This window comes from Chenopodium quinoa, unplaced genomic scaffold (genome assembly GCF_001683475.1).
Source record: "Chenopodium quinoa cultivar QQ74 unplaced genomic scaffold, ASM168347v1, whole genome shotgun sequence".
In the NCBI taxonomy this organism is placed as follows: domain Eukaryota; kingdom Viridiplantae; phylum Streptophyta; class Magnoliopsida; order Caryophyllales; family Amaranthaceae; genus Chenopodium; species Chenopodium quinoa.
The window spans coordinates 2780533-2806951 of NW_018744460.1; the positions used below are offsets into that span (position 1 = coordinate 2780533).

At 34.4% G+C, this 26419-nt stretch overlaps 3 protein-coding genes and 2 non-coding genes across 9 annotated transcripts; 2 read left to right on the forward strand and 3 right to left on the reverse strand.

The window, feature by feature from the left end:
- Positions 1-429: 429 nt before the first annotated feature.
- On the reverse strand, positions 430-4995 carry LOC110697278 (actin-related protein 2/3 complex subunit 4). Of its 2 annotated transcripts, none has more exons than XM_021874642.1 (9): positions 4716-4995; positions 3812-3877; positions 3655-3707; positions 3368-3395; positions 2349-2423; positions 2146-2250; positions 1896-1985; positions 955-1082; positions 430-864 (listed from the first exon to the last, which is right to left on the reverse strand). In XM_021874642.1, the coding sequence occupies exons 1-8, from the start codon at positions 4716-4718 to the stop codon at positions 993-995; spliced, it is 510 nt and encodes a 169-aa protein (XP_021730334.1). In that variant the 5' UTR covers positions 4719-4995; the 3' UTR covers positions 430-864; positions 955-992. The 2 variants fall into 2 exon arrangements, with proteins under 2 accessions (XP_021730334.1, XP_021730333.1); XM_021874641.1 differs by lacking the exon at positions 4716-4995 and adding an exon at positions 4252-4460.
- On the reverse strand, positions 4891-4983 carry TRNAY-GUA. The gene is made up of 2 exons: positions 4947-4983; positions 4891-4926 (listed from the first exon to the last, which is right to left on the reverse strand). It is a non-coding gene; the product is annotated as a tRNA-Tyr (tRNA).
- A 1673-nt stretch (positions 4996-6668) lies between the features above and the next one.
- On the reverse strand, positions 6669-17323 carry LOC110697279 (FIP1[V]-like protein). Its single transcript, XM_021874643.1, has 9 exons — positions 16631-17323; positions 15497-15654; positions 15077-15203; positions 14598-14660; positions 14396-14521; positions 14046-14147; positions 13762-13976; positions 11673-13443; positions 6669-7311 (listed from the first exon to the last, which is right to left on the reverse strand). The coding sequence occupies exons 1-9, from the start codon at positions 16946-16948 to the stop codon at positions 6772-6774; spliced, it is 3420 nt and encodes a 1139-aa protein (XP_021730335.1). The 5' UTR covers positions 16949-17323; the 3' UTR covers positions 6669-6771.
- A 372-nt stretch (positions 17324-17695) lies between these two features.
- Positions 17696-20628, forward strand: LOC110697280. Of its 4 annotated transcripts, none has more exons than XR_002506477.1 (9): positions 17696-17855; positions 17956-18110; positions 18206-18254; positions 18499-18645; positions 19624-19721; positions 19827-19896; positions 20051-20137; positions 20381-20446; positions 20537-20573. XR_002506477.1 is itself a non-coding variant. In XM_021874644.1 (9 exons), the coding sequence occupies exons 1-8, from the start codon at positions 17804-17806 to the stop codon at positions 20433-20435; spliced, it is 717 nt and encodes a 238-aa protein (XP_021730336.1). In that variant the 5' UTR covers positions 17696-17803; the 3' UTR covers positions 20436-20446; positions 20537-20628. The 4 variants fall into 4 exon arrangements, 2 of the variants coding, with proteins under 2 accessions (XP_021730336.1, XP_021730337.1); XM_021874644.1 differs by having other exon boundaries at positions 20377-20446; positions 20537-20628; XR_002506478.1 differs by lacking the exons at positions 20381-20446; positions 20537-20573 and having other exon boundaries at positions 19827-19956.
- Positions 20629-22997: 2369 nt separating this feature from the next.
- TRNAC-GCA lies at positions 22998-23069 on the forward strand. Its single transcript has one exon. It is a non-coding gene; the product is annotated as a tRNA-Cys (tRNA).
- The last annotated feature ends 3350 nt before the right edge of the window (positions 23070-26419 follow it).

The following is a 26419-nucleotide window of genomic DNA, read 5'->3' on the forward strand; positions in this document are numbered from 1 at the left end:
ATACTCATGTCGAGCTCATGCCAAAATTCAAAAATGATTTTCATGTATAGGACATGGCCATCAATCTAATGTCGAGTCGTATCAGACTTGGGATGGGCTCTTGCCTGGTTAGGTCATTTTTCGTGTCAGCCTAGCCCATACCTAGCTCTATTTGTAACTTTGTTCATTCCAAAGGATAGATACCTCGTACTCATTTACTCCATAAGAACAACACTAATAATAATAATTGTGAACCTAACTTTAGGTGTGCCCGTAAAGCAAAAACTATGAAGTTGTAGGGTACTTGGGGCCATGGGCAAAACAAAAAGATTTGAATTAATCTCAATTTCAGACATTAAGAACTTTCATCCTTTACTTGGGTGTTCGACATAAAAGTGGATTGATTTAATTTCAACCTAACAAAAAGAAAATAAAATTTGGACAAAGAAGTAGAAATGAAACACAGTTCAATCCATCTTCTTGGACACCCTTGAGAAATGACCTCTTTGAGCAAGTCATCATCAAAGAGAGATCAAGAAAGAATCTAACATCCGTAATTTTGCACCAAAACCAGAAGGTTAAACTTTGAAAACTGATGTCAAGAATTCAGCAACTTCTCATCATTTGTACCTTACGGAGTATATTGTAATGCTGTCTACTTAGTATTGTAAAGCAACAAACCGAACATACAAATTTACAACTAATAGTTAAAATTCTGTAATATCACATAATGCAAGATACCACATTCGACCCCATGAAGGTAACGGGAATTCCTTTTGATTTTATCCGAGTTCCCTGCTTCTTTTCAATCGTTTGGTGAAAAAGCGGAATGTTCATTAGCACAGTACTAGTCAGCTCCTTTGCCAGCTGAGGTAGCTGTATCACCTGCAAGATGGGAGGATTTGATTTAACATGGGTGAAGAATAAAGACAAACCATTTATAATTTAGGAATTGCACTTTTGAGTGCTTATTACCATGTCTTGTAAACTACCAAGCTTCGATACTGATTCCTTCATACAAATTGCTTAAGAAATTCAGTAGCCACAAGCCTCCCCCGAGTGTTTACTGACAATTTCAACTCATTGATCTCTTTATCAATGTCCTGCAATTTTAATTGAGAAAAAAAATTTAGTAAGCAATCATGTAACTTCTTTATTTTGTGAATTTTTTGGTAACAAATCACGATGTCACTTGTCAGAGTCCGAAGCCAACCACACTTCAATACTGAAAGAACAAGGCTCACCAAAAAAAAAATTGGTTACTGATTGGGGAATTCCTCAGACCTCGGTCAAGCTTTAAATTTTAACGAGTTGCTCAACTTTAATTCAAATATACAGGGCTTGGCTATTAACCCAACAGAAGAAACAAGTTGGGATAGCACAATGAAGTAAGGTGACTAAGGTCAATAACTCAATATCCTGAAATGGATATAGACACATCTTTGTTCCTATGCTCCAAATATTGGCCTCTTGCAATGGTAATAGTCCACCGCTAGCATCACATATAGACCTTATTTGACCGAGAAAGGTTAGCTAAACGCATAAAGCTGTTTGTAAGTCTGGATAGATGATTGTGATTCGATTTGATTGGCTATCTAGATGCAAGGCACAATTGTTAGCCTTAGCTGTTTGAAAGACTAAAATGGTATACAAAGGCATGAATTCTTTTATCAAATGTGGCATGACACATAATTTTGGTAAAGAGTTGAGCGTATATGTCTTTTAAGTTGTTGAAGTACATTTGACAAGACGTGTAATTTATTCTGAGGAAGCCAACTATTAATCTATAGAAAGATGGCTAAATACAGGGCTTTTAACAGCATGAAATTGGTTAGGAGAGATATTTAAACTAACACTACACACAAGAATCATATAACCATGATATCAAATGGGAATTAACGGAAAAAAAGTCTTACCTCCATAAACTGCACAATAAAATCTATAAGTCTCTGTTTTTGCATCTCCTCACAATGAAAATTGGTGATGAGAAAGCTAATGTCATATCCCTGCAAACGTGAATAAAGTGGTCGTACAATGTTACTATTTAGTCTGTTGGAAAATGAAACATCATTCACAGTTCAAATCAGCATACACATGAATCAGCAAGCGATTGCCAGATCGTTTTGTTTACTCATAATTTGCAGAAGCTGAACATTAATATGATACCTGTACAGGTTTTCTCCTCAGAACCTGAAAAGCTTCAGCCCTCATCGACAAAAATCTAAGGAACTTTTTGGCTAGTATATTCTCAAGTTCATCAGCTTGTTTTACCTGTAAACATAAAAAATAATATGGCGCAGAATGAATTTACTTATGAGACCAACCTTAAGTTAACTAAATAATCCATAAAACTGAGAAAACATAGCCACCTTAAGGCTAATTCTTAGGGAATTTATTGATGTTTCTATCAAACACTTTTCAGCCTCGTTTCTACAAATCATTACCTGCAAAAACATCCACAAAGACATAATTATACAAAGAATGAGTGGAAAGAGTGACACAAAACATACAAACTAGCAACTTCCATACATATAAGCAAAGATAACCGCTTCATGCACCATGAATGCTAAGCAACAAACAACTATAACTAATATGACCCGGAGTAGGATACATAACTAGCAGTTTTTGTCAATGGTTCTCCTGGAAAAAAAATTCCCCTTCTAGAACAGTCCTTCAGCAGCTAGACTTCTCAAGTTCTCAGGCTGTTAGTACTCATGCTAATCACATTGCAGGATGAAAGATGATAAAGATTTTAACACCGCCTACATAAATGAAAATGATATGCCCCATTTTGACTGAGAGTTTCACATTGCCATCCTCATAAAATTGCTAGCTCCCCAGTCTTTTAGTTTGAAGATCTGAAGAAATATTCCAGAGCTTCCTTAATAATTTCCTAAGCTTGGGTCCCAGCTTTCAACTCTAAGAAGCCTCAAATCTCCAACAGACAATAAAGAATTACACTCCAATGTCCAATGCTTCAATGGCAATGTAATTAGGAAGAGTCATCAAAATGACATCCCAAAAAACATGCGCTTTGCCTTGGTCTAAAAAAAATGGCATCCAGAAGAATCCATTCGAATTAGCAGCCAAATGAGACCACCACCATTGCTAGCCGAAGTAGCTAATTTGATAAAGAAGTCAGAAGGCCATGACAGAAAAGCTGAAACAGCTACAAAATGCTTACAGTCCAGATAGATGCAACTTAACACATGCACTGAAACAATAATGTCGCAAACAGATGTGTTTATGGGATAGAGTGAAAACCTAATCCGAGGGCACATTTAAGAAAGCAAAGACATGAGGATAGGACTTAAAGGCAGATAAATATAGTAGCTCAGGATATTACTCAAGAAACTGCAGTCTTACTGAATATAGGAAATCTTCTTACAGGATTTAGTAGAAGCTCAGGGCTCGTCCTGAAAAGAAAAATTAGAAATATAAGAACCAAAGTGCAGCTTTCTAAGTAAATGAAGTAATGGACCATTATCTGAAATGGATAGGCCAAACTTCATGAAGATTGTAGAAGTAAAATTTACTAAGGACATGAACACGAGGATAGAATAATTTTCAGACATTACATATGATCATTTTAGCTCGAAAAGATCTAGTAAAAAACCATTGAAAAACCCCAAAAGCTAACAAGAGAAGAAAAGATACTATGTCAAAGTCACTTACTTCATTTCAACTTCTGGTTTATTATGCCTTTCTACTTCTTGACATGGAAAATTCTGCAACAAACACACCACAACACAGTGAATCCTCCAAAAAAGCAGAAAATATTTCAGCAACATCAATAAAGAACATAAAAATCAATGCAGAAAATCAGAAATACCTGTAGACACATAGCAGCCTCCAAAGTGTTCCTTATGCAAGTCAGATACAACCGCATTGTGTTAGCCTGCACATCCAACAAGCAAGTTAACAACACCATCGGCACTGCCAGCTACAACTTAACTTGACACATCAACAAACTCAACCCCTAAACATCAAGTATTTATCGACCAATATATAAATTTCATCATATGCGAGGCATCTCAAAATCCACAAATTTTCATCAATCTCACACTCTCATTGCATCCGGCATTCGGAAATACGAATAAATGCAACCAGCATAGAAAACTAATATTAAACCTGTGACAGCAGCTCTCCAAATAAACCTCAAGACCCCCAAAAAAAAAACAAAATTTGATACAAGAAGCACAACCCAACAATTCATCCAACATAATCACATAACAATTTCCTATCAAAAAACCCAGATCTAGACGTACTTACTTTTTCTGCAGTGGAAGACATCCTTGAAATTATTCACACACAAAAAACAAAATTTTATTGAGAACAATAAAGTTTCTCAAAACAAAGACTTGGGGTAGTTGAACTAAGATCCAAAACATGTTCTTCTAGCATGACTTCCATTTTCTCCTATATTATTTAAAAATTATTGTCGATTATATATACGTCATCAATCCAGCACCACAGTATATATTATAATAAGAAATTAAACAATCACATTTGAAACTTAATCTAAGAGAATGCCATTCAATAGAACTGAGAGATAAAATACATATAATTAACCATATTAATTATAATTGGTTTAAACTAACAATGAGAGAGATTGCAGAAAAATAATAAATTACATCAAATTTCTTAATTATGCGAGATAATAGTAACAAGAAATGATGAACCCAGATAAAAAGATCAAATTTTTAATCTGGTTTGGTAGACTAGAGAAGACATACCATAGATAATTGGGAATTTTGATTTTGCTAAATTCTTCTCAGAAAAGCAAAATTATTGGATCAGACAATTGAATTTGCAAAAGACGTTGAATTGGGTTTCCTTGGAAAGTGGGCAGTGAAATAGTAAAGGGTTAGGAAGAAAATAAGGAAAAAAAAAAAATAGAGGGAAAAAAAATCCGACCTGCCGGAATCGAACCAGCGACCTAAAGATACCGGAAGGCTTTAAACCCACTACAGTCTTCCGCTCTGCCAACTGAGCTAAGGTCGGTTTGTTGATTCTCAATCCCAGACAAAATTATTTAAATTATAACTAGATATGTCCAACAAATACATTGTTTTATAAAAAACAGTAGTCTTTACAGTTTAAACAATGAAATTGATTATATGTTGTTATTGGTTGGTTAAACCCTAGGTGTAGGAATGTTTTTTTTAATTCATTTTTAGGTTTGGTTTTAAATGGACAAAAAAATATAGAAAAATTGATATTGATATTGATATTAATAATCCCAACTTTGCCCTATTTTCTTTTAATAATCTCAACTTTGGATTATTCTAGAATAATTTCAACTTTGGGGGATGTTTGCTTTTTTCAATCTCAAATCAGTCAACAAAAGTCAATGACCTATTATACGCAGGGGAGGGGGAATAGCGATGCCACAGGGGAAGAGAGGGTGGCGGCAGCTGGCTGACGTCTAGGTTCTGGTGGCTGATTGGTTGGGCGTGAAGTTTGGCTGGGTGGGTTTTTTTTTTTAAATTTTGTTCTTTTTTTTTTAATTTCTTTTTTGTTTTTGAAATTTTTTTTAACCAAGAAAATTGCTCCACGTGTCATTTACAGAAAAAAAAAAACCATTCAACAGGTAATCGGTCATTGGGATTGAAGAAAGCAAACACCCCCCCCCCCAAAGTTGGGATTATTCTAGAATAATCCAAAATTGGGATTATTAAAAGAAAATGGAGCAAAGTTGGGATTATTAATATCAATTTTTCCAAAAATATAAAGCTTATAAGTAGGTTGTATCGTATCATGTTGTGTCATGTCATGTCAAATTTGTGTTTGTACTAATTTGACTAAATTCATTGTTTGTGTTTGAACACTTGATTACTTCTTAGATAAAATTAAACAAATGTGTGTGTTGAGCTGACATGAATAAAGTAAAATGCCAAGAAAATTATAACAACGATTAATTCCTTGTAGTTGTACCCAGTTGCTACATCGTTTCATAAATTTATGTGTGACAAGCCCTAACTTCCTACTCAAAGTGTAGTTGCAAAATGTTAATCCCATATTCTATTTTAGGCGTTTCAAAATAGTGTAAATTGTGTCAATTTTGATTTGAAATCACAACAATATCTCAACACATTTACTAACAACAAAGTTGTACGGATCAATTTGAATTAAGGGGCTAAATTGCTCAACACTAACCCTTTTTATCATATCATATTGTCATTCCAGGTCAACTTTACTAGCTCTACTTAATATTTCTTCGAGAGATTTACAAATATAATAACAATTGCTTGACCATCGAAAGCAAAAGTTTGCCTTGTTTTCTTGGCAATAAAAGGTGTTTAAAGAACCACGATCTAGATCGAAAAATCGTGGCAACACTAGTTCAGTGCTATTTAGCATTTTGCTCAACTATAACTTAGTTACTCCAAAATCCAAATCCATACTCAAAAATCTACTGTAAATAATTTCACTTTAGTAGATTTCAAGTGAGGAGAGCAAAGTCGAATTGCCATAACTTATCCATGTGCCTCAATTCTGAAAAGCCAGTGATTGGTGTTGCAATTGAGTGATTTGTCACACCAACACAGCACACAGAGGCTAAGAGACAGATCAGTGAATCACCTACATATATGATCACGAAGCAGGGAAAATTTATGCAGAACAAATATACGAGCATTTACTAATAAATTTATTTGATAGCAAATGAAATTACTGTCAATTTCCACCAAAAATTTACACAAGAATAAGTAAATGTTTTATTGTGATATGAAACTCATCCTATGTTTATTGTCTTTGTTATATAAAACTACACCAAAGAAAATCAGTACCTCAGCTTCCACCCCATTTCCTTTTTCTTGCTGGCCGTTGTCCCTTGGATTCAGCCGTTTCAGCTAGTCTATCACCTTCTGGCTTAGGGTCAGGATCTGTATCTGTTTTCACAGGTATGGGCTCCTTAAAGCGCTCCATTCTCTTCTCCATCTTCGCCTTAGTCTCAAGTATTCGGTTCTCATCGTATACACAAGCACCATTCTGACCCACAGGTTTCTGATTACGAAATGATTTTTCTTTCATAGGGACTTTCTGAGCTAAGTGTACAGGACCAGGACCATTCTTCTTTACCTTGAGAAATTCAGCTTCAGGTTCTGCAGGTATTTGACCCTCTTCTAGATCAGTAGCATTTTTATGGTTCATTATAGGTAGCTTATCCTGCAGTGCTTCAGTATTTAAACCTTTGTTCAGCATCTTTTTCTCAGGGAAAACTTCATCTGGTTTATGTTGCCTTTTGAACTGCTTCTGGAACCTCTTGTCAGCCTGTTTACAAGCATCATCATTTGGCAGCCTTCCAGCATTTGAAAATTTCCAAAGTAACTGCAGAGTGTATCATAATGTATTAATTTTACAAGATCAGGCATGTATACCCGACATTGTTGATGGGCCGATTAATTCTCATAAGGAAATGCAAGACAACCAATGCACAGCTTCAGAGGTTTCAGAGACAAACAAAACATCTAGCAATATGATTAATCTTAAAGTGGATAGAAGGAAGATACGACTGCATCAAAGACTGCTCATATAAGGGATACCTAAGAAGCAGAGTACAACGCACTAAAAATGAAACTAAATGAACAGCTGACATGAACTGCCTTGCCCTCTTTATCATATGACAGTTAAAGCTTAGTTTGCAAGCAATGGTACCCCGTAAAAGATAAAAGATGAAAACATGAGGGCACTAGAACATATTCTTTGACAATTAAACTATATTTGTGAACCTATTTCAACATGAATTTCTCCATCCCAATGTCACTTCCAATCTCAATGCAGCAGCATGCAACCTTGTCAGTCCTAAAACTTCTCTCAAACTAAAAACACATGACTGGTGCAAACCCATTACAAATAAAAGGAAGGGCCAGAATCTTATACTCTATGTTCATCAATCCTCAACACAAGTTATGCAATTAGTATACCTGATACATATAAAAGCCTACTGTCACAAATATTTGAAACGACACCCCCTCTGCAACTGATTGATCACGGGGAGGGAGGACAGTGGTATAGAAGAGCACATTAATGCATTTTCAGTCCAAAAACAGATAAAAACTAACACATAAAAGGAGACAAAAAGCCAGTATTCCAAGAGATATATAGCAACTAATAATGATAATAGCATTATCCAACAATGGACATGGGTCTTTACTGCAGCCCAATCAAATCTGCAAATTTTCATGAGAAGAAACCACAGACCAAGATTACCAACTACTGCCTAACGCATAAAACATCAAGCATCAATACTTACAGTTGTAAAGAAGAGTTCAAAGTTTTCCAGGTCCTTTGCAGATAGGAGCTAAACTCTTGGCATTAGAAATGCTAACATAGGAATAATGCTTGACATTATAAAAAATGAACAAGTATCCTCTTTTAACTCTTATCAAATGACTAATAGTTTGACTACCTGTCAATCTGTCATTCCAAGAGTAATTGATACCGAAGTGTTCCAGCTAAGAGTTATCTTTATAGGTCTCATACTTCAGAATGCCTGATAATGCAATGGTAGAAATGCTAGATTCAACTTGTGATCAGATATACAGGAAAGTTTGACAGACTTGTTCTACCATTGAGCTATTGAGGAACAAGAAATTCATCTCATTGTTTACTTTCATGTTCTTGAACCATCACCTACGTGGTGTCAAAACTGATGTTCCTCAAAGTCTTCTTTTTTTTTTTCAACTAAAGCAGAATATGTTTCAGAACATATCTCACAACTCTAGTTTGAGAAGTCCATCTTCAATTTCACTTTAATCCAACATAAGATTGCATGCATCAATAACCATTTAGCTATAAGCCCTATAACCATCATCCTCAACAAAAAATCCCTGTTTAAAGATAGTAGAACATGAAATGAAGAGTGGATACAACCAAATGACGTCCAGCTTATCATAACAGTATAACACCGACCAACACAAAGTCTAAATAGTAGATTTTTCAAGTAACAATCTAGCTATGAAAACAATGATCATTTTTTCACCTGCTTTTTTAGACTCAATTCATTACCTAGTCCAAATAAAGTATGAGCTAGCATGCATTAGCAATTAATATTTCTAAAATTAGCATATTAAAGCTGTCAAAGAAGCATGTGTGCATGCATAAACTAAAAAGAATCAATCACCGAAGATCAGCATTGTGACATGAAGAGGACACTTTCTGAAAAGTATGGTAGGATAAATTAAACCGAAGATCAGCATCATGACATAGTAACTATCAAGAAGAAGACACAATCAAAGAAAATGAAAATAAGTACACTTAGCTTATGATCCATATCGTTCACAAAATCCTATTACCATACGTCGACTCACATTACAGCTATGTGGCAGACTACATCAATCATGCCAAGAGGAATCCTGACATAAGAGTATAAGACCAACATACAAAAAAGCTAACAATTGCCAGCTCAGAAGTCATAATTCACGAGCAATGATAATATTTAAAAGCCATTTTCACATAAACATAGAATGGAAAATCTACAAAGATTAGGAGTGGATAGACACACTAAACTGTAAGCTATCTACTCGCTGCAATATTAAGACAGTATAAGAAAAAGTTCATTTTACTGAGTACTTCAGTACAGCAAGATTTATAAATTTAAAAGATCTAATAGTAATCCTGAAGGCACTCATACTAAAATTGTCTGAAAAAGGACAAGATAATCAAACATTCATGATCCCATAAATCTTTAAAAACGCAGTAATAAAGTCGATAATTTTCATAAATGTCATGGTCAGTATTTGTGTTCTTTTTTAAGACAGTATATCCATGACCGAAATTTTGAGCCCATACATAAGTGACACTAAACTATGTACCTATACTCTACTCTTGTACCCGTGTAGAAGCCCTTGGCTCCAACTGTACACTACCCTCAAGTATAGAAATTACCTTGGCATAACGAAGCTTTCCCTAATAAAATTTCCAATGCCTTTCCCAATGACAACTACATTTTGCAATCTACTTGTAATATAACCTCTTCTTCCAAGCCACCAGAACATCATTTGATTTACAGGATTGAAATCAACTAATCCAAAACAAAGATAAAAATAATTGCAATCAAGAAACCCTAGGCAATAAAAGTAGGAAGTCATCAACTAACTCCTCATCAAGATTTCCACCTGCTTGCAAGATAAAATTCCTTCATTCAAGTTCACTTCTGTTAGAAACATTGCAGCTTTCAAGCAAAGAGCAAGCTTTTTCTGGGGACTGCATGCTAAATTTTTACTACAGTAAATGTTGCATATTAACTAAGAAATTAAGGGATGACAACACAAAATGGGTTGAGTTAACTAAGAAATTAAGGGATGACAACACAAAATGGGTTGAGTCTACATGTAGAGATCGAACAGGCAAATACAGAGACATGTATCCAATTAGCACAATGATAAGTAGATATTACTCACATCATAAAAAGCAACACTAAGATTCACAATTATGAATATTTGAGCAATGCTAAAAGCTTGCTATTACATGAGTAAATAATTGCATTAATAACCATGAATATAACGTAGAAAAAAAAAAAAAAAAGTTCAGAGGGACAAATGCCTGTATAAATAAGATTCCCAAACAAAATTAACTTAAGAATGCATGCATAAATACATCAAAAATCCATGGACATGTTCTGGTGCAGAGAAAGAGATGTGCGCAATACATAAACGTAGCATCCCAATCAAAGCATAAGTGAAGAGCCTAAGGAGAACTAGTAGCTCTTTAGGTGGGTGCACATAGTTAGATGAAACAGAGATGGTAATGGTGCATATCACTCAAGCATGAGAAATATAATTTAAAGACAAAGTTGTCAGAAACTAGTCAAGAAGTGATCCTGAATAACCAGTTACATGGACATTGAGTACATGAAAGTTCACAGTATTATAGCAATCACATCCACACCTAAAAGAAAACAAGTAAACAACAAAGATTGTGAGAGTTCCTTAAAGCAGATGCAAATGTTTCCCCACAGTTATAAGCACTGATTTGCACAACAGCAATCGCACTTAGATGCATGCCTTCGAGGATCCAAATAAATATACACAGGAAAATTGAAGTATATTCAATACAAGAAACAAAATAAAGAGCATAGTCAATCCAATTGAAAAACATACACCTTATATCTATAAGCACTCAATTATAAGCAATTTTTTAAAGTAAGAAACCTTGCTACAGCGTTTTGTACAAAATTTTCAGTAATTTTCATCACTGAAAAAAAGGTATCTAAAGTTTCTTTCCACTTTTACAAATAAGGAAATAAATTCAAAAATGAAAATTTTGAACTACTCACACGCCCAAGACAATCTAACTCTGTACTCAGAGTGTTCTACTATCTATAAAATGTATTCAAGCATAAATTTGACAGCTGACTTTAACCAATAGTGAAGACAAGAAATTGAAACCCTATCTAGATCTTGTTAGGTTCCAAAAGTATGATCAGGTTTAATTATCTGCACAGAATTTATGTTCCGATTTCATCTACAATGGTGCTGCCGCCACCAAAGTATAGACGGAGCAAGAGGATGAACAATCTTTAATAGATTATTTATAGAGATCATGAAGAAGAATGTACAAGGTATTACACATTTGAAAAGAGACATGCATAATGCATTAAGAAAAATGATTCGCCCCAAAATATGGGGAGATATCATGAATACAAGTACAATGATATAGAAGATCAAACATAATTTCCCCAGCTTTACCTTTTTTTCCCTAACAGTATTTTGCACTTCCACTGAATTCCTGGCCCATAGCCCAATGTCTTCATGTACATATCTTGTTGAAGACTTGAAATAAGATTTACTACCACCATCACTTGCCACTCCAAACCTATTCTTCATTGTCTGTGTATGCATAGTCATTCTACCAGGCACAAATCTATGTTTGGCCCCATGCCAATTACTTGTAATACCATGGAACGAATCCAACATATTCTCAATGCTAAAATCATTATCAGAACATCCATCTAAGAGTGTATCTTCAGCCCAAGTCGAACCCTTGGACCGGAAGGTATTTCTTCTTTCCTCATAATCCTCAAAATAGTCATCCTCATCAAGGTATTTAGCAGCATCATGTCTATTATAGGCATCACTGTCATCATAAACCTGCCTACTACCTGTGCCCTTCTTGGCAGAAATAGACCTACTATGTCTTTCATGTCTCGTATATGATTGAGGATCATCCATATCATCTCTGTAGAGGGTGTTTTGATGCCTTCTTTCACCATGAGTAGGAAACCACTCGTGATAATCATGAGCAGATGTGGGAGTTTGTCCGTTCCAGCATTCATCAACATCATCTAAAGTATATCGCGGATAATCCGCATCAAATGGACTTTCCAAGCATTCATTCTCTCTGCCAGATGCTCCTACCTCTACTCCAGAATACCATAAGCGTCTTTCATGTCTATTCTCCAAATCTAGATAATTATTTTGCCAATCATCCAAGGGATTGGACCTGGCATATTTATTGTGCTCAGACCCATTGGAATTCCTAAATTGTAATGGCCGGCCATGTTTTCTTCTTTTATCAAAGTGGACATTGTCATATTCCCTTTGTTGTTTAGGCCAATTAGTATCATGGGAAGAAGAAAACCTCAACATGAAATGTTGTTGGTTCCGAAAGAAAGGTTTTTCTTCCCTAATTAAACATTCTCTTTCCTGAAGACGCCAATCATCTTTTTGGACAGTTACACCTCTCACTCTTTGCATCCGTCTGTCAGAAAAGTATTGCTCCTCATCCCACTCTCTTTGAAAACTCAGATCTACTTCATCTCTTGATCCCCAATGATCTCGTTGATCAAAATCCATCTTTCGTTTGGCCTGAAACCTGTTTTCAACAGACCTTCTATCATAACATCCAAAGGAGGATTTGTTATCCCTATAACTAGGCCAATATTCATCATCAGAAGCAGAGGTAAGGCACCATTCTTCACTTCTATGATGGTGTACGCTTGAACGGTGCACTCCATAGTTGTGCTCTGCAGTGTCAATCAGATAGTTATTATCTTCAGAACTGTGGCTCTTCCACTTCAAATGTCTCCGAACTCTCCGTTCATTGTGCTTCAGGTCTTCTTTAATGAAGTTTCTGACTCTTACACGATACCTACCACCACTTTCATTCAACTTCTTATCATCCCTTCTGTTTCTCAAGTGACAGTAATCAGCTTTAGCCACTTGGTGCCTTTCCTTTTTGGAATTTGAAGGTGATCCTCTCGGATCTTGATTTCTTCTTGAATCACAATAATCATCTTTTAATGCCTCAGACCAAGTATTAGAATTAGAAGGAGAAGGGCTAGTGCATCCATGATCATCATATGATAAATCTATATCTGCCACACATGGGTTTGTCTCTGTCGTATTGCTACCATTATCTACATCCTCCACAGGGCTATTCAGAATTTTCATAACTCTCGGATTTTCTCCATTAGAATCCTGAAGCATATGACTGGATACTGCTGCAGACTCGTGTGATCTGAACAGACACATACAAAGGCATAAATGTTTTAAGATTTGATCCATAGTGAGATAAAGTTGCATAGATGCACAACCAAGGTGTAACAATATGAAAGAATTATAAGTGTCAGTTCAGGTCTTCGGGAGAAATGTATACTGTTTGGATTCTTTAGAACATCTGAAACAGAGAGGAATTTAGATTTTGAAGAGGAGGGGTCATGAGACAAGTATGAAGTTTCGCTACACATAGCAGAACCAGATATATTAAAAGGAGCCAACACAATAGTTTATAAATAATTGAATAATAAGGAATTTTAGTGTCAGATAAGATGAAAACCTTTTGCAATCAGACGACACACTTGAACTTCGAAATTTTTCCTCCCCAGAATTCTTTAGCATTTCATAAGCGTTGGAGCCACCAGATTTCTCGGCTTTAAGCTCAACATGTCCAAGGCCAAACCCTTTTTCAGACATTTTACATTGAGTTCCAAGTGTATTATCTGGCTCCTCAATGCCAGAACTAGAGGGCTCTTCTGGATCTTGCACAGTTATCTAGCCAAACACAGTTTATTTAGAAAACTCTTAATGTGAAGTTAATTGTAATACATGTAAAAATAATACCTGTATGACAACATCAGAATCACGATAACGTGGACGCCTTCCATCTGTAGATGGCTGACGCTCAACATAGCTATCTTCTACATGGATGGCTTGACCAATTTGCTGAACAAAAGACATGAGTGAGCCACTTATGGAGAATCATACATCATGAAGCACAAGATGGAAAACGACTATTTCTTTTTTTTTAAAGAATAATATTTGTAAATGAGCAAATAGAAAAAAAATTGGAGGACAAGTCGCACTAATAACAGCAAAAAATAGATTACATAGTGAACAAACAACTATCCTGATGGTAAAACTGCAAAACAAGTTAACAACAATAAGGGTGAAGTATATTTAGGGAACTACACCTTTTTGAACTGCTTAGTAGCAAAATCTGACTCATGAGAAGTAATTTTTCTAAGCCCACTGAGGGTGGACTCTGCTTCAACAAATCCTTCAGACTCTAATTCCTTAGTAGCTCCAGCTTCAGCTTTCTGATTACAAGCAGAAGAAAAGCTCAAAACCCCAATCAGAGTAGCTTCAAAAGTTCTAATGCAACACAAATCCTACCAGCTTGAAGCTGTTGTTAACTTTGTTTCTGGTCTGACTGGTCGTTTGATGACGTAATTGATCCTACACAGTCAATTAAGGTCAGAAATCCCTTCAGGAAGTCATAAATAAAATAAAAACAATTAAATAAAAATCAAGGCTTCAGAAACATAAGTCCTGTTTGAAAAAGAAGGAATGTGTCACAAAATAGTAAGGGTGATAAACGGCCTGACCATCTCAAATGCATAAGGAGTTTTTCATAATCAGATAAACATGCATGCTGGCTGATCTCAGACAAGAGAAGTAGAAATATAGCCATTAACAAGTAAAGGTCAAAGCTGTAAAGGATACTTCCATGCGGAAAAGTTCCTAATTTGGAAATTAAGATCGATATCCATAAGATCACTACAAGGACAACAACTGGGCCAATTTTTTTAAAAAGCCCCTATTCTGGGGATGAAGAGGGTTCTTATTTGGCAGTAGAGCTCAGAATTACCCACCAGTGAATGACAAAAGTTTCTCCAACTTTCCTCATCAAAACCAAAATTAAAGTAGTCTGTTATATCAGCTCCAGGATGTGTCCATGACTTCTCCTCTAACGTATCAATGTCCACATCTACAATAGTTCTGAAAAACAATAGCAAGATGTCCACATTTTCTTAGAAAAAAATACAACAGGCAAATTAGAACCAAAAAGGCAGCATCAAGAGAAATTAATATGAGTAGCACATGGTGCCAGGGGAAATTTCCGAAGCAACAGACAGTACAAATCTCTCTTTATCCCCTCGACCAAAAAAGAAAGAGTGGAAGGGGGTGAGACATTGCCGTTCACCAATAAAATACTTTACAATTTATAGTCCCTTGTATTGAGTTCAGCACAAACAAAGACTATTCAAAATATTTTTTCCATTTGCGCTTACCTATACCATGGAAGCCAAAAATTATTTCCATTGCCAGAAAAACCGTGAACAAATCCTGACATTGTATTTTGACCACACCAAGCATCCTCTCTGTTGAGTTTCCCAGAGCATATAACTCGTTGATTTCCCGCATAGACCGAGCCATATTTTCTTAGATACTAAGAATTAACAAAACATGAAATCAGCTTCTAACACAGAGATTATCCATCTACAGTACAAAAGAACATCAATACAAGTATGGGTAAAAAAGGATAACAACTGACGAGGCATCTAAACAGATTTGTCCTCTTATTATCTTTCAAATGCAATACACAGTTTCCATGTCAAAATTCAACTCAAAGCCCACTGAAGAGTGAAGACAGAGCAATAAATCAGTAAAGGCAGCTGATAACATTTCACGACAAAGTACATTACCTACACCTATAAGCCCAGATCGATTTCAAATGACTGCACCCTGATGTGTAAACGACTCAAAAAAAGAAAAAAGGGCAATCATGACCTGAATATAGGCTATAAATGGAAGAAAATATAAGCTCTAAGCTACCATTCACCTAACTCTCCAATATATAGGAGACTAACACTACTTTTCCATATATTCAACAGCACTGTAAACTACAACTTCCTCACAATTGATGAAGGGCATGTACAAAGTTGAGTTATGTATGAACAGATTGATCAAGTGAAATTTTTTTTTTACCATGACACTAGAGTGATCACATGAATTGAACCCGAGTATTAATTGTTATCTATCTCATTTATAATTGCCACTGCAATGTGGTATATCACTTCAAAACACCAATGAAATTTTATTAATCCGTCTAAATATCAATGTGACAACTAACAACAAATATGTGCATAACCTCAAGATACAACTAAAATGATCAATGCACTACATCAACTATGAATAATAACTTCATAAGCAAACAACATACGAAAACCATGCCGTTGATCAAATCATATCGCTTCTCTCATTTATGTAACTATAATCTAATTGCAACATCAGATGGCTTTTCTCTTATGGTGTACAACTGAATTCAATGAAATTTAAATAATGCAAAACAGTTAAGAGACATCTCCATACAAGCAAATAAAACTAGCATTCATATCAATTCAAATGCAATCGAATACACGTACCGTGTGTTGCGAATTGCAACCATTTTTCCCTACATTCCCTATCTCCCCACCACAATCACCGCCACTCGGCTCCGTTTTATCAACATCAATCCGCATTGTCTTCTTTCCCGGCAAATTCCCCTCCGAAACTCCGGCAACAAACTCAGCCTCCGTACCATCCTCCGCCTCCTTGCGACAATTCCTCCCATCTCCACCTCCCTTCTTCGGTCCGATATCCTCGTCATTGACAACCACATCAAAATCATCACCATCATCATCAGTATCACTGTCACTATCATTTTCCACTCCAAAATCACTAACCATTAATAGCCATTTCATAATTCTTCTCACTCATCTCACCTCCTCCATTTCCAGAATCAATCTCTCTCTTTTCATCCACTCCCACCTCATTGCTATGCTCCTGCTGTTGCTGGTTTTTCTGCATTTGATAAAAATCTGGTACTCCATTGATTGCAGAACTCGTATGAACTTCAATGTCGGCGTATAACTCGCCGAAATCATCGCCGATATCTTCCATGATTATGGAAGAATTAGTTCTTGAAAATAGGAATCATCCGATTACAGAATATGAAGATGAAGGGTTGAATGAGAAAGATAGCAGGAAGATGATTAGGGGTTTATCTAGGGTTTTAGTGTTTTACCTTAAACCCTACTTAAAATTTCAGGAATGAAGAGGGGTAATTTGATAATTTCATTGAGCGGGTCTGAATCAATTCCACATTATGCCATTAGTAGAAGCTACAAATACCGATGATACGTAAATCTAAATGCAATCGAGTAAAATCGTATTCTCTTATAGACTTGCACACTTTATTTTAAAAAAATATACTCCGTAATATTTAGTAAATAAGTTCAATTCAATAAAAATAAGTTCAGTTTAATAAACTTAAGTTTAGTTCGGTAAAAAATAAGGAGTAACTTTAAAAAAGAAAATTAATTTCAGTTTAGTAAATTGATTAAAATAGTCATCAAGTGAGGAGGCTTTTTCATGTCCTAAGATAAAGCAGTGACTTAGATAGTTTAGACTTTGAGTTAAAATTACATTACAAAACTCAAAAGCAAAAAGGTAAAGAGAACTTAAAACAATGTCAACCAAAAACATCCAGTTTACCTCTACATTAGTCTACATAGCTCACTTTTTCTATCAATAATCCATTAATCATCCATATTGACATGGCCTTCACCTTATCTTGCTGCAATTTACTCTTCCTCCATAACCAACAAGGTACTTTTCTACTTACTTCCCCTCTTTCTCTCTCCTCTCTCTTTTTCTTCAACTAGTTTCCTCAAATCTTACCTCAAAATTCAAACTTTGGTTTTTGTAGTGAAAGTGAGTAATCATGTCAGCAGCAACAACAACAACCTAAAAAGTGTCAAAAACCTCGTACTCTCAACTGGGGTTCCTTCAATTGCAACCCCACCTCAAGAATCCCTTCAAAAGGGCAATTGGGTCAAGCTCATTTGTGGTGCTAGCTTTGAGGTACTAATCAATTTCCATCTATTCTTAAACCCTTTCAAAACCCCATCTTTCAATTTGTGGAATTGAACTAATTTGATCATTTTTTTGGTCTGTAGGATGTTGTTGACATAAGGAATCTATCTCTAGTTTACACTCTTGCTGGAGGTACACTATGCTATCACTTAATTACTACCTATGTTACTCGGACTTGGGTACTTGTGTTGAACATGGTTACGTGTCTAAGTGTCCTACTCATGTCGATCCAACACGGATACTTGAGGGAATTGCGAGTTTAAGTAACATAGCTTACTGCTTATGTAATTTGTAATTTGGTTTTAGTTTTGTTTAGTTGTGTTTATTTTTATATATTTTTTCTCTTGGGGTTTATGGTGGCATGTTGTGTTTGTAGTTGATTGTATTGATTGTGCGGCGGATGCATCGGTTGTGAGTGCGGTTAATGAAGGAATTGAAGCAGCCATGAACATAGTGTCACTTCGCCGGCCATGGGTTATGATTAGTGTCAATGATGATGAAGACCTTCATTTTCGTAAAGCTGGTAATTTGTAATGCTTTTATCTGTATATTTTCAATTATTTGCAATTGTAAGGAAGATTGGTACTTGTAAGTGTTGTAACTGTTAAAAAGTTGTGTGTTTTGGTCCTTGATTAAGTTAAGTTAGCTAGTTTAGAAACAATCTAATTCCTAGTTTCAAACAATTTGAAGATTGTGCTAGATAAAAAGTGAACATAATTTAATAGAAGGATGAATGCTATCAAATACAAGAATTATCTCTACAACTTTGAAAAAATAGTGATAATTACTTAATTAGGTTGTAATTGTGATAACTGATAAGAATCTTAAGAGTTAAGATAACGTAGAAGTATGCTAGAAAACACATTTTAGCACGGTTTGAAGGCATTAATTGATGATTGTTTACCAGTACATAGAAACCTGTTTCTTTGTTGTCCTGTCTTCCCTTCATTCCTGTGCCCTCTGATCAATATGGTACTGATTATAACTCCGTGGTTTTATCACCGAGTTCTCATTTGTTGCCATACTGTTGCGAACACTATAATGGTTTCATATAATGTGAGCACAGGAATAGATGTCTTGAAAATTCTAACTTTATTGGCTTTGATAATATATGGTAGCAATGCCAATCATCCCTAGTGAAGCTACTGTAAGAGCCTAGGAGGGGTGAATTCCGTATGCATTTCATTTGACAACTTGTATCTGACTTTTCATTTCACACTATCTATATTGGATTTATTTATCATTTCTGTTGAAATGGGACTATGGTGATAGTATTAGGATGGACACTCTTCGGAAAATGGCTGAATCCCATACCTAGACCGTACCATTCTGATACTAATAACCAAGTCCCTTGAACGAAGCTCGTGTAGGATTGACGACTTTGGGGTTACCCACATTGCAGTAACTTCAGTTATTTAAATATTTAAGTCCTGATATTTCTTCGCTACATCATCACACATTAAGCTAGTTTTTTCGCTTGGTAACATTTCATATTTAACAGCCTTTGATCCATCGGAGTGTCCACTGGATTGCTCGAGACCATGCGAGGCTGTTTGTCCTGCCAATGCTATTGCATTAAAGAAAGGAGACTCCTTGGAGGTATGTCCTTATGCCTAAACAATACTTGTATATATGTTTATCTTGCTTTTTCAAATATTGCAGCAGTTTTTAATCTAAATATTTGAAATACCAATTGACATGCAGGGAGGAGTGATTAATGAGCGATGCTATGGGTGTGGACGTTGCCTTCCAGTCTGCCCATACGATAAAATAAGTGAGTAGTTCTCCATAGGCACTTCGCCCCTGGTCCTTTGTCCTCTTGATTTTGCTGTAGGTAGCGCTCAGACTTGTTCACAGTTCTTCTGTATATTTTCAGCGTTTACTTTGCTATTTATTCATTCATCATTATTCACACATGATTTTTACAGAGGCAGTTACTTACTTGAGAGATGCTGTTTCTACTGCTCAACTGGTCAAAAGAATGTTGATGCTATTGAAATCCATACAAATGGAAGGTAAGCCATGAATTTGTTACATATAGTTGATGTAGTTTCGTGTACAAAGTTCTACTGTGGAGCAACATATTCTCAATTAGTGTATATAAAAAGTCAAGGTGGCTAATGTTTCAATTGTTAAATGGTCTAAAATTAACAAGTAATTTAATGTATCCTCTTCTTTGAAGTTCTCTGAATAAAAGCTTTCCACAAAATGTCCTTTTTCTTTCTTTTGCTTAACCTGCAGTGGTTTTCGGCAGGCAGACTGATTCCTTTAAGGAATTCTGGAATGGGATGGAAGATTCTGTTACCCACCTGAGATTAGTGGCTGTAAGACTGGACATGTTTCTTTCTGCAATTGAGGTCAAGTAATTATGTTTGGTTTCTAATTAATGTTCATTTTCACCTTCAACCACTCAGATAAGCTTACCAGATGTGGGTGAAGCAACTACAACCTTAATGAACACAATTTTCTCAGTCATGAAACCAAATCTGAGTTGCTACAATCTATGGCAGGTTTCTCTTCTCTTTTTCGATCTATCATCAATGTAAACTATTCTGAAGTATTGCATACCATTTGTTGTACTGTTATTACCTTTTTCTGCTGTTCCAGCAACACAGTAATTTTATGCTTAATTCTGGCATTAGTTGGATGGACGCCCAATGAGTGGAGACATTGGACGAGGGGCCACCAGGGAAGTACTTGCTTTTGCCTTTCGCTTGGCTGCTGCAGAGGATAGACCCCCTGGTTTGTTGTGAATTTTATGAACTTTATACCATTTCTTTCCTTTCTTAGTAGCTAATTGATCGTAGCTTCACAGGCTTTCTTCAATTGGCTGGTGGCACTAATGCTCACACCATAAATGGGTTGAAGGAACGGGGACTTTTTCAAACCATGAGTAATATTTTTGACACCTACAAATATGTTATTCTTTATTGGTCTTATTTTCTTTCCTTGATTAAATTGGTTTAACTCTTTCTTAAACTGTTCTTTAGGGAATCCTGAAGATGGGATCTTAACTGAAGAAATACCTGGATCATCACTAATTGGCGGTATAGCATATGGTGGTTATGCTAGGAAGGTACAATTGTATATCTGTCTATATCTCCATGTTTTTCCTTTATACTGCATGGTTAAAACTTGTTGGTTAGCCATCTTTCGCTCTCTATCACACAGAAAGTGAGGTCATCAGCATTCATGCATTCTTTTCACGTTTTCAGATTGTTGGAAGGATATTGAGATCAATGCAGTCACAGCATGGTCTTGCTTATATAGAGGATTGTCCTGCATACCTAAGCGAGGCACTTAGAGAAGCTTTTGCTCTGGTTGGATCGGTCAAATGCTACTCTCAACTTGGCATCCATCAAGAATAATCAAGGTATGTAGTTTCGTATTTTCTCAGCAAATCAATTATGTTCTAACGGCTTATTGATAGTATTCCTGTCACATATAAGGTATTAATTAATAATATAAGCAGAATAACAGCTTACAGGTTCATGAAAGTCAATGTGACTTTAAGCTTGATTATAATCGAAAGATATTGTTATTCTGATTAAACGATGGCCATATTTTTACAGTTTATGAAGCTGTTACTGTCACCTTTGCTCTGATTTAAGCCTGGGAAACTATGAATCAATGATCCTCTAAACTGGATTCAAGTATCGACTTAGGTATGGGTTTATATATCTGACATGGGATATTCTTAAGTTTTACAGTTTGGGGACTCAATTGAGTGTCCTTATGATCGAACACATGGATTGTTATACATGTACATAGAAGTAGAAAAGTATTAATTTTCCTTTCTTTAGCCAAATTTGATGTGTTCAAGTGCACATCAATTATTCCTCATTCCTGTTGGAATATCAAGTACGAATATAAACTTGAGCAAAAATCACAACTCTGAGCATCGAGTTGTGAAACTACTGGAAAATCACAAAATAGAAATATACCAATAGGTCCTCACAATAGAGATTATTGGTAGTTCATATATCCGCATGAATAATAACAAGATGAACATAAGTTTTCTACAAGTGGAATATTGTTTATTGTCTTGGCGCTATATAATCTCTTTATGGATTGATTTTATTAGAAATCTACCAAAATTATATTCAATGGACGACATATATTTTAGGCATGTCATTTGATACAGGAACAGGTAAATGATGCTCCAAAATTCATTGAAAATGAGGCACTTGAGTTCTCTCTTTGTTATATAATAGGGAATTAGGGATAATGTGCAGTTGGATCATGAAGTCTTCATTTAAAAAAAAAATAAAAAAATAGATTTGAAGTTGACGTAACTTTGTATAAAACCATATTCAACTAGGATCCACCTTTTTTTTAATACTTGGTATTAGACTGAATAAGAATACGAAGTATAAGATTACCTTCTTTTTTTTTTTTTTTTTTTTTTTGAGGTAAGCAATTTGGTAGGATGTTGGATTTTTTTATTTTTTTTTTTGGACAAAGGATGTTGAATTTGTTGATTATATATTGATCAATATAAGTTCTGCAAAAGACAATATGGGGATTGCTTCTTTGATTATAACTTCCCAAATCTCTCTTCACAAGATTTTTAATGATTATGATTATGTGAGGGTGTTTATATACTTTTTCCATCAAAAGATAATAATATTGGTATATACACTATACATATCAAAGTATACTTTTTATTTTTTTTGAAACCATATTAAACTATACTTTGTAAAATGTTGTCAAATAATCACTTGCTATTGATTTCGCTTACATATATCAAATTGTTAGGGATATTCAAAGATTTTGTATGTTAAAATTATTTTGAAAAGATCATCTCGTAATTGGCATCGAGGAATAATTTAAATATGGTACAATTCTATTTACTGTACTTGTTAAAACAACAAAGGGTCCATAGCTCAGTGGTAGAGCATTTGACTGCAGATCAAGAGGTCACCGGTTCGAACCCGGTTGGGCCCTTAACTTTTTTTTTTTGGGTTTTTTAAAATATCAAACTTTGAATTAAGTCCCATAATGTTAAAAATTTGTATAATCTATGGTCTATCTTCTATTGCACCATTTTAGCTCTCTGTTTGTTGAAAGGGGCGAGCATTAATTTGGTGGATGCAACTATGCAAGACGATCCAAAATGACTAAATCATGTGTGGTAGAGGATTTAACAAAAAGGAAAGGTTATTGGTAGTTGGATACACATTAAATTACTACTAGTACTACATCATACGACATCATGGATTTCTATTTTTTAGTCATTAGTGTTGCGTAATGTAAACACAAAGACAAGTCTTACTAGATTTCTTATTTTCCTAGTGATCCAGCAACGACTCAATAGTTTACACATACTACGTGAGTAAGCGGTTGTTACGGTATTTCTATAAATAAATAAACGAGTATGAATTGCTCAATTATAGGAGGTTCGAACATTGCTCAAGTTTTATTTTATTTTTTCCAATCAAATGGGCGCAAGTGTGGTTTATTCAATTGCTTACTATTGAAAGGAGTGTGCGTACATAGGTGCACTACTTTGAATAATAATGCTTCGAAATGTATGAAGCAAATGCCAAACTCAGGAGTCAGGAGTGTTGGAAAAGAAGAAAGTCAAGCTCTATGTTGTTGATTTTAAGCTATAACAGTCAGTATGAGTGTTCATTAGTAATTTAGCAGTAGCACTTTAATTAGTATTGTTTTGACTTGGCCAACTACAAAACTATAAATCTTCTTATGAGTAAAACAAAATGGGCTGTAAATTCGATATTGTAGCTTATTCAATAATTTTGATTTTATTAGTCAAATTGAATAAGTGTACAATACAATTTTCCTGATTATTTTTGTTTTTTTGACCAATACATGATTATTAATTATTAGACTAATTTACATAACACTTTGAACATGTATTATATATATCACGAATTCACTACCATACTTATTTTACTTAGGTGAACTAAGCTAAGCAAATGGAATAAGAGTACAATGTATCTTTCATATTTATTTACTAATTAGACTAACTTACCTCGGAAAACTCTATAATCTAATGTAAAAACTTTATCGAGTGAGTTAAACCTTTCTTGGTAAGATCGAGTACAATATAATTTACATGATTATTAATTAATTTAGACTAATTTACATAGTAATATTAGACTTTCATACACTATATTAAAACATAGAGAGTGTAGTATATTCCTATTTATAACTAAAAAAAAAAAAAAAAAAGTTTATAAAATATCACTAAAATTATTGCACTATTACTATCAAAATTTGTACTCTATAACAATAACACTAATTCAAAGGGTATCTAATAATATTGCTCATGTCAATTACGATCACCTTAGTTATAATCGTCTTATATCTTCTCATATAAAATCCAAGAGTTTTATCAAGATGAAATAACCGTTTCTTTTAATAGGTTAGAACAACGACCGTCGAATAAGCTTGAACAATGATTTTGATAAATTTACAAGTCATTAAAAGTGTATAAGTATATGTCATAAAATTTAAGTAAACCATTGAAGGTTTCAATTAACCTAAACATGTGTAGTCTATGAATTATGAGTGTATTAATAATACTTAAGATTTTACCATTTTTTTTCTCACCTCTTTGGCTTTTTGCATGTCTCTTGAAGACTCAAATTCGAGTTACGTTGGTAATCTTTGCCAACGGCGGCATGTGAGACACGAGGGTGATTATTGGAGCGTGCAATAATATAACACGAGGTGCACGAGGAGAGTGGGAGACTATCCTTTCGAGACTATTACATTAATTTATTATATGTTGGTGAATAATGACATAGAATATACCATAAATCCGTAATTATATTTTTTAAATCAAAACTATGATCCTCGTATCTTTATACAATTATACATGCTCGTTTTAGTCGTGTTGTGATTCATTGTTGTGTTCAATTATTATTATTATTATTATTATTATTATTATTATTATTATTATTATTATTATTTTTATTTATGTGTAACAGCGAACTAATGTATTACAACTTAAAATGATTTTGGACTTTTGGTGCATTGTGTGAACAGTATAGGGGTATAGCTAACTTATGTTTGAATTATATTGTTAAGAAAACTTTGTAAGATTGATTTAACTTAAATTAAAATAACTTGACTTGAACCTATGCAATCCAAAATATAAACATACTTTAAAAGCTGGTTTTATATTCAATGATATAGTATACAAGTTTACAAAAGACCTAGTAATCTAGTAATCATCATAATTATGAATTTACAATATGTGTAAGTGAACCACAAAACCAATATATATTAACAACAATACACATATGGAGTTATACAAAGTAAGATATAAATATCATCTAGAATGGCATACATAAAACTTATAAAAATATGTGTATTGTAAGAAGATTACGTAGATTAAGCAACTCATTACCAATGATGTGAAACTGAATCATCTAGTTAATTAATGGGTACTGCTATATGTAACCCTTAGGGTTACAAATAAGCATTAAATATCTTTTCTTTTTTAGTACTCGTATTAGGCCCTGTTTAGTTCACCTTAAAAAAAATAATATTCCATAAAGATAATTTCAGTTCAGCAAAAATAAGTTTAATTCAGTAAAAATAATTTCAGTTCAGGAAAAATTAGTAACTCTAAAGAAAAAATATAATAGAGAATCAGTAAAAATAATTTCAGTCCAGCAAAATTAATTTCACTTCAGGAAAAATAATTTCAGTTCAGTAAAAATAATTTCCGTTCAACAAAAATAATTTAAATTCAGTAAAATTAATTTCAGTTCAGCAAAAATAAGGTGAAGTGAACAGGGCTTTAGTTTATGAATGCATGACAAAATCACGCGCAAATTAGTGTAATTAATAAATATATTTCATTAACACATTTTTCTCTTTTAGCTTCTTATACATAAACCTAAGGGATATATATAGCATTTTTCCTAATTAATTTGTCTCCAAATATTTGAATATAATCATCTTTTATTCGAAGCATTTAGTTACGTAAGTATTGATATCCTGGAAATAATATCAATTGTGAATTTGAAACATAAACTTACTTCGCTAAGGACTTATGAACGAAAAAAATATGAATAAAGGAAATGCAAGCATGCTACGGAGTACAAATTGTCGTCAAAATTAATATTCAATGTTTTGTCACACTTCGTACATATATAGTGACAATAGAATCGTAAAGGAAAAAGACATGCAAACACGTAGTTTTCTTGGACATTTTCAAATCATGGAGATCATGAGATTCATGACAATATAGAAATTGAAAATGGTTTAAGAAATCAAATACGGAGTATAATTATATTAGGAGTATTAGTATATTAGGTGTA